The sequence below is a fragment of the Onychostruthus taczanowskii genome, unplaced genomic scaffold (assembly GCF_017590055.1).
Source record: "Onychostruthus taczanowskii isolate IOZ18803 unplaced genomic scaffold, ASM1759005v1 scaffold26, whole genome shotgun sequence".
NCBI lineage: Eukaryota > Metazoa > Chordata > Aves > Passeriformes > Passeridae > Onychostruthus > Onychostruthus taczanowskii.
Window position 1 is genome coordinate 4,508,203 of NW_024499906.1, and position 9,051 is coordinate 4,517,253.

Here is a 9,051-nt window from a genome sequence, read left to right on the forward strand (position 1 = left end):
AATTGAATCTTTACAAGAACTTGGTCATGCAAATTGTTTTATAACTTAATGTGTTCTGCTTAGGGTTGTTTTGTTTTGGTTTGTGGGGTTTTTTTGTTTGTTTATGTTTTGTTGGGTTTTTTCATAGCAAAAATGCGTTTTCGTGTGAGAAAGAAGTTTAGTTTTGAAGTAAATATTATGTCTTCATTCTGTAAGCTACTAAAACCAAAGCTACTAAAAACAACTCTCAATAAAATTGTTTTATTCTTAGGTACCTTTAATTTTATTAATCAAACTTTCAAAGAACTGGGCTTTAGCAATTTGTGTGTCTTTGGAAAAGCTCAGTATTTTGGTATGAATACTGTCCTGAGTATTTCTATCAGAAAGACATGAGAGAAACTAATTATTCCAATAAAATCATAAAACCTATTATTTCATGGCTGCACACCAAACTACACGTGATAATCTGGATTTTCTTACATTAAACCTGTATTTTTTAATCAACCAAGAAATTACTTTAACATTACCTTGTTATGGAAAGGCTAACTAAATAGATATATAGGCATTGTCTCTAAACATGAGGTTCATAGGAATGATAATTATAAAATATTTGTATTCTGTGACCTGATAAAGTGAAAAAGTGTTAATGTGATGCCATTAATAGCATTTTAACAATTAAGATCTTGGCAAAAATTACTTACTGTACTTACCAGTGTATTAAGGAAGAAAAAGCTTGCTGTCAGTTCTGAAATTTAATATTGACTCTTCAGCAAATTTAATATTGACTCTTTCCAAAGCTTATGTGATCATTTCAGGAGAAAAGCGCAGTTACTGGGAGGTAAAGGTTAGTATGACAAAACAGAGTCCCAGAGCTGGATGGATGTGCACTGATGGTGCTTGGTTACTGGACACTTGTGTTAAGAATGGGAAAGACGCCTAGAGGCCAGTCTGGATGTACCTGGTCTGCATTCTCCTAAGAGAGGCTCCTGCCTTCCTCACACACAAAGAGAATGGTGATTTTGGAGTGTTTTTCTGCCTATGTAACTGTGTGGAATGTGTATTTAATTTTGAGAGTAGGAATTTTTGCATTCTTACTTGAAATAACCCAGGAAATTTGGAAACGTTATTTTGGCATGTAGAAATATATGCCCTATGCTCCTTTTCTGGAGCTTGGTATGTTTGATTTAGAATTATTTCAAGAATATATTTGGCTGTGCGTTAGTTCTGACAGAGTGGACTTTGTGCTTCTGTAAACTGAAAGGCAGTTTGAGAATACTTTTTTCCATTTCTGTGCTATTTGAAATTGTTTGTTTTAGTCCTTTTATTAATATGTGTCTTTTTTGTGTTAAGGCACTTTGTTTATAAGTGCCTTAACACAAAGAAGAAAATACATCACTTTTTCTGTTCTCACATGCTTGCCTGAGCATTTTAGGGAGGTTTTTGAAGGTTTTGTCAACAAGTAGGGCTATAGGGATAACAGTCATTCTGACCTCATGAAGTTTTTTGCCTTCTCATGCTTATTGCAAATACTCAGGTAGAATAGTGGTAGGACCCACAAGTGTTAATTTATTTTCTGTCTGTACAAGACACGTGTATCTGACAATATAGTATGAAGGACACAAAAGAGATGGCATGTGCCTCTTTTCAAAATTTTTCCATGAATCTCTCATTCTTTGGCCAGCTCTGAGTTAAGAGACTACAGAGCTGTGGTGCTGAGATTTGAGCCAATGCTCCAGGTCACACAGGAAAGTTATTATTAGCTGGCTGAGTATCTGAGCACGACTCCAGCTACCTTAATAAGAGGACATACCGAGAAGAGCACTCTGGAAAATAGCAGTGTCTGTTTTGTGTGCCCTCCTAAAAAATGATAATATTTTTCTACTTGACACTTCAGTTATAAATTGATACTGAGTTGACACCTGAAGGTGAGACCTGGGACATGCAGTAGTCATGCAGTCCTGAAAATGCTACAGTAGTTAATTGTTTCAGTTAGTTTTACAGATTATTTTTAGTTATCCAGGCGCAGTTATGTTAAAATAAATTGAAATTTTGTTTCCCTCCCCGGAGGCAGAGAATGATTACCTGTTTCTTATTCCATCCCACTTCCCAATCGGAATGATCTCCGACCCAGACCGAATTAACTTGGCGGTGGTCATTCCCGGCTCCTGTGGAGCTGAGCGAGCCCCTCCAGAGGGCGCTGCAGCCCAGCAGGAAACCACGGCCGCGCTCCGGCTGCCTGCGAGCCGCGGGCTTGGGGCAGCTCCGGGGGACCTCGGCAGCTGCCGCGGCTTCCTGGGGACACCGCCGGGCTTAGAGCTCGTCGGAAACAGCTATTTGCTGTATAAGCAGTTGCTGAGTTCTGGAAGGGAGGAAAGGCCTGCGTTAGCTGAGGCAGCAGGGCAAGGAGGAGCCGATGCGATGTGGCTGCAGAAGGGCAGAAGTGCTCCTAGCGAGTGTCAGGCAGGGTTTTACCTGCCGCAGCTGGGTCTGAGCTCTTACTTACCGTACTTGTTATGCTCAGCAAGGCAGAAAGACGTTAAATACCTATGTATGGAACAAATACATTTGTTAGGAGGATGACAAGAAACTGGTAAATTAGAATAGATAGTTCTTGACTTCTGTGAGATGCCTGATAATGTGGATATGCAAATGCCTGGATTAAAAAACCATATGTATTCCATTTTTAATGATACCTTACCTACCTGTTTTATGATTCCTATTTTGAGTAAACTCTAATATTTCACTTGTCTGGCAGTAAGAAACAGATTGGTCATCTAAAGAAATAGTGAGATTAAACCTAAAATTAAAATTTAGGTGCCAGTTCTGTAGTTTTACCATGGTGGAAAACTTATTTGGACCATAGCTTTATATTTTATTTGCTCAAGTAGGTATTTGGACATTAGCCACACTTTCCTCTGGCAGAGGAAAGAAAAATGACCGTTCTTTTATAAACCAACAAACATCATTTACAAAATTGCATGCTGTAGACTATAAAACTCCTACTTCCTGTGCTTCAGATTCACAGAAATAACTGCAGATTTCAGTCTCTTCTTATATAGAAAAGACGTCTTTAATTTCCACTGAGAAAAGTTTCCAGTGTTCAGAATAAATTACGCTCAGGATTAGAGAGGATCTTTTGCTTGTTCAAGTTAATGGTTTTCTCAAGAAGTTAATTGTTTGGTACATGTTTTTATGCCCATGTTCTTTCTGTCAGTCCTATCACCTGCCTTGTTGCAGTTGGAACGTCAGCTAGGTAAAGAAGCCAGGAAAAATTGTCTCCCTTTTAATTTTTTTTTAGAACTTTATATTACAATCTGACAGGTCTCACAGTAGAAACTATATGAATTTTTAATTTTGTAGCTGTGAAAAATATTTCCCTGAACACTGTGTATTACTTTTTTTAAACTTAATGTATGGAGTGTCTTGGTAGGGACTATAAAAGGGGGTAAAAATTTACAGCTCCAAAGAGTAAGTAGCGTGTCTAAACTGTGTTTACAAAATTCAGCATTGACAGGTGTCCAGAAAGCTACAGAGAATACTTTGTTTGTGTTGGTATTTGTTTATTTATTTAAGCTAAAAACGGTTAGGTTTTTTACTCCTGGGCAAGCTGTCAAATTCATTCTTTCTTTAGGGTAGGCTTTCTTACACATATAGCTGAGCTTGACACATCAGCAATGGAAGATTTTTTTCTTTGGATCCTGGGGGAAAAGAAATGTTTTCAGCTACACTGATCTCTGCTCCTGAGTGGTAGTTTAACTTAATCATCACCTTTTCCTCTTCCCCAAGATGTTATAATTTCCCAACTCTGAAGAAACTGTTTTCATTGAGGGTAGTGTCTGTGCCACCCCAACCACACTATATGTTGTGAAAGGAAAATCCACATCCTTTTATTAAGACAGAGTTTTGTCTTTTTATACATGCATTATTGGCATGGGAGGGGTGGCAAATGTCTTAATCTTGTGTTCAGAATTTCCTGTTTTCTGCAGTCTTGATGAACCACAGCCCTCATACCTGTGGCACCACATAATTTGAAAATGGTGCTCCCTCCAGAAGTTTTGTGAAGACTGCCCTAAAGAAAAGCGCTTTATTCTTGCGGAAGTTTTTGTTTTTATAGATGTGGGAATAATGATTAACTCATTACAACTGATCTCTTATGACCTAATGTTTCAAGAATAACTTCTGTAACTTAATCAGGATGTCCTAGTCAAAATATTTTGTTTTGTGTTCCCCTGTTTCCCCTTTAGCTTTCTAGAAGACTGAGAGAAAGAGATTGGAAAGTTGGAGATCTCTTGCAAGCAGTGCTGAAATATTGTGAAATGATAGAGACAGCATCTGATGGAGAGCAAGCTCTGAGTAAATCTTTGGTCGCTTGGCTTCTGGAAAATGTCTGAAAAATCCAAAGATATGACACTCTTCGCTTCATTCCTCTTCTGAAAGGAGATAGAAAGAACACAGATGTGTAAAGTAAAATTCAACTAGTGAATGTTTAAGTAATAGTCAGCATTAAAAGACTTTGAGGTGAAAGTCAAAATAGCTGTGCTGTGCTTTGTGATACTGTGCACATGGTATGTTTATTCAGTCCATAATCGGTGTTGTCCACCCACGCATTAATTGTATTTACTGCTGTGTTCATACCACTGAGATATTTATGAACAACCCTTGTCTATGATCATAGTCCACAGGAGACAGTCTCAGACATGATATTCAGGATTCCCCTTGTGCCAGGATAGCTCTTTCTCCCACTCCTATGTGTGCTATATTCACAGCAGGACTGAAAGCACTGATTTCAGCAAGAATTTGCTCTGGAATACCTTGCTGCAGACAGTGGAAAAAATATTCATCTTGGCCAGGTGTTATGTGCCCAAGAGCAGCATTGCCAGGAAGAAAATTGTGACCTGCCCAAGCACAAGCAGCCCCTTAATACAGATAAAGCAGCCACCTTTATCAGTTTTAACTTTATGTGAAGATGGGAGAGTCTGCTCTGAAATTGCTGAGGTGCAAATGCATGAATTTGTTGACTGCTTTAGAGCTTGTAACTTCTGGTAGAAGGGCAGAGTGAGAAGTTGAGCATAATTTCGTATGTAATTCTTTAGCAAGGTTTCCTGAAGCTTGCCAGTCAGATTTAAATTGCTAAATTTTTTACTGAGGCTTTTTGTATGCAAATACTTCTATGACACTAGTTTCGTGTCAAAGAATTTGTACATTAGTCTCTCATGCAGATGTGTTAAAAGCAGAAGATAGAAATATCTGAGGATTTTGGCCCTCATTTTGAATAGTTTTAATTTCTTTCAAAGCAGCCACATATTAATTTTTTTTTTTAATGAATAATGACAATTTTGTTACTCAGTGAGCACAGAAGAAGTGTTTAGCAAAGAAAGCTAATAAAAATGTAAAGGGGAAATTTCTTGCAAATTGCTTTTTCATTTTTGTTAACTACCTTCGCTGAATTTTTTAAGGGCACTTTTAGTTGAAAATTTTTAGCAGTCAGGTTTGTCACCAATGTCAGGTTTCTCACCAATGCTGCTGATTTGCCTTTCTGTCTGAAGGGAAATCTGAACCTTCACTTATCCTGTGGTTTGAAAATGTTTTTTGGGATTTGTTCTTTTATATATCCTTTGAGAGAAAAAGGCGTGTGCTGATGATTACCAAGTTGCCACCTAAAACTTGGCAAATAATCATAGAGCGTTGCTGATTTTGGATGAACAAAAAAATCTTCATAGCTTTTTACAGAAAAATATACTGTTGATATGGTGCACAGTTTTGTGTTCCCAGACAAGGAGTGATATGGTCTTCAAATCTATTCCTGATTTTTAATGGTATATGTACAATTCTGATTACCCCTACCCCACGAATTGCTATGAAGTGTCACACTGGTCAACTCAAGAGCACTGTTCTTGCAGTGTCTTTGTGTTTCAGGAAAGCATTCCACTGCCTCTTTGCAGAGGCATGGTTGGCTTTAGTCCTCTTTTGTCATCTGCATTTCTGCCTTGGATCTCACAAAGTTCACCTTTCTCACAGAGCCAAAGATTTTTCATGTTTTTGTATATGCATACACATGTGTTCAGACATGTGAATGCACACAGATATGTTCATCTGTTTGTGTATGAGATCTCACCGCTGTGAACTCCTGCTGCGAACTTCTACCGCTGAATTAAAATTCTGTTATGCTCAGTTTATTTCCTCACTTCATATATCATTTCACTGATTGAAAAGTCAATGTATGTGGCAAAAAGACCAAAAGCCACTTCAAGGTCTTTTGTATTGTTATAGGTAATATAATCCAGGCATCAGGAATTTTTTTTTCTCCAGAGCCCAAAGCATGTCAGGGGAAGTTCTTTAATTCCTATATTTGGAAGATAGTTCTAGTAGCAAATATTTTTAAAGTATTGTACAAAGGTTGTCTGGATTTTTCCTTCCTCTCCCAAACTCCCTGTATTCCTTTTCCCCTTTTTTTTTTCTTTTTAAGGTTGATTTTCAATATTATTTTAGACATATATAACACCTTTCCCTTAACACAGCAATGATCTACTTGTACAAATTTACCTATAAAATTGAAATGTCAAGGAAATAAAATGCTAAAAGCAGTGCCTCATGACTAAATTTTTCTCACCAAGTGGAATTTCAGGGCATGAGGATACAGTACAGTATAGTAACGTGTTTCTGTACAGTGAAGAAGACATAAAAGGTATTGCAAATGTATATAAAACCATACCTTTAAAAAAACCGACAACATAAGCAACAAAAAAATACTGTAGGAACAGCCTACAGTGAGGCTTTTAAACTCATTTATTCAAAATGATGGGTTTTGTAAACTTGGTGAAGTGCTTTTTCATTTCATTTACTTTTTTGGAGAAAGGCAGAAAATCGCGCCATTCACAGAGCTTACAACTATTCACAATGTTAAGTGGACAAGAGTTGCACTGGAAAATATTTTTATAAATGGAATCCTGTTTTCGGACTGGATCAAATATGTTGTGTAACTATTGATTGGTGTTACATTAAGGAAGAAATGGTTTTATTATCCTCTGAGGAAAGTAGCATAGTTTCCAAATTTTCATGAGAAAAATGTTATAAAATACTCAATTTTTACAGAAAACAAGCCAAAAAACCCCAAACCTGTTTTCTACACAAATTGTTTTAAATTTGTTTGGAATTACTTGACTTCCCTCTGTCTGTATGAAGTTAAAAAACATTACTCTAGCCTGGCAGAATTATTACAGTTGAGTAATTTTAATAGTCTTTGAAAACCATACTCTGACTGTATCTAACTGGTGCTGTCTGCCATATTAGTGAGAAAGCTCTTCTTTGCTAATGCAAGTCTTAAATTACACTTTTACTGAGTTTGTTTAAAACTCCTGACCACAAATACAGAAATGTAAGAGAAAACTGTAAAAACATGAAGGGCCACATTCTGGTCCCTTCAAAGCATACAACTCTGCTTTATAAACAAACATAATAAGGTAGAGTTTGTTTCATCTTGCATTTTTTTCTGTATGGGAAACCCTGGTAATTTAATTTTTATGTTGAGGAAAATATATCCTAAATGTTACTGTTTCAGAAATCACTCAAACACTTCATAAATACATTTCATGTTCTAAAAAATTGAAGTGTTTTGATGTTTTGTAAGATTCTGTAGAAAAAGCACTTTGAGAAGCAATCCCTCTGTAAAGCAAGTTAGCAGTGGCCATATTGAAACTAGTTTAAACGTTCAGAACGGGGTGCATAAATAATACAAAGTATGCATACAGCCTTAAAATAAAAACAGAACAAAACTCAAACCCATATTCTAAAATTAAAGAGGATTTGCTGTGTCAAAACAAGGATGTGAAAAGGCAGCTCAGACGATGTACGTGAATGCAATTTCTCTAGTATCTTTGTTCTTGACTTTTAGAAGATTGTGTAAGCTTTTTAAAAAAAGCCAACCAAAACCCAGAAACCCACATTCCGAGACTAATTAGGTCTCTCAAAAATGGTATCAGATTTTAAGTGTTACATTTTCTATTGTAAGTTTGTCTGGCACCTTTTCTATGAAGAGTGTCAAATTGTTGGAGATGGGAACACAGTGAGTAGTAAACACCAGCGCAAACCCCTGTAATTCTAGACAGTCGATTTGCAAAGAAAAATACAAGATTCAGGAATGATTTTTATTGTAAGAAATTTGACTTTTCAGCAAGAGCCACTACTGTCAAGCATTTACTGTACTTGAGCTCTGAAGAGGCAGGTACAGAGCCCAGCCACTGTAGTCACTTTATTTTGTACCATCTTTGTACATTCCTGTTGTATAGCTGGTGTTGTAGTTTTAGAGGGCCTTTGTTCTAATGTCTGAACAGTATTTAATAATAAAATGTATTATAATTTGCTGGAACTGTTGCTTATTTGTGCAGTGTTACAGTAATTCACAGCCCAGTTAGTGATGCAATTGTATACCAAAAGCAGTTTGAATAACTAAATGTAACTGTACTTAATGAATATGAAGGTCTTGTACTGTATAATGGTGACAAGTTTTGCCATTTTAGTAATTTAGGTATATTCGGTTTTCAGATTATGAACTCCAGGTTGCACTAAATTCGTCCTTGTTTTAGCAGTGGCTTAAAATAAAACACATTTCACTGGCTTCGAGAGTGCTGTCGTTTCTTGTAAATTCATGGAATATTATTTTTCTTTTCAGCAAACACAGCTAAGAGCGGTCTTTGTCGGTGGCTGTGCGAGGAAGGCACTTGAGGAAGGGTGTAGTAAACAGTGCATCAGTAGATGGCATACTTCTTTCAGAGTTAAATTGGAGTCTTGCAAGGGGTGAGGCCCCTGCTTTACTGTCTTTGGGTTGAAAGGTGAGCCCACAGTTGCACTGACATGCAGTAAAGTGTCACATGGACTCTACTCACAGCACAAGGGGGGTGTAAGAACCAGTCAGCTCCATCTTGCCTGGAAGCTGGGTTAGTAAGGTTGCCTTGATATTTCCCTGTGGACTCAGGTTGCTTTGTCCAGTATTTGGGAAACTAGCTTAGAACTCAGCTTTAGTCTTCTGGACAAATCCAAGAATACTCTGCTAGTGAAAATGTATGAAATGGGACA

General features: G+C 37.1%; 1 protein-coding gene across 6 annotated transcripts in view; it reads left to right on the forward strand.

The window, feature by feature from the left end:
• The window catches only part of AKAP11 (A-kinase anchoring protein 11), a 44,253-nt gene extending 35,660 nt beyond the window's left edge, over positions 1-8,593 (forward strand). For all 6 annotated transcript variants that reach the window (XM_041407291.1, XM_041407294.1, XM_041407295.1 and 3 more), the window contains one exon: positions 4,224-8,593. In XM_041407291.1, the coding sequence (XP_041263225.1) occupies positions 4,224-4,370 (147 nt within the window). In that variant the 3' untranslated portion in view covers positions 4,371-8,593. The remainder of the gene's footprint in view (positions 1-4,223) is intronic.
• The last annotated feature ends 458 nt before the right edge of the window (positions 8,594-9,051 follow it).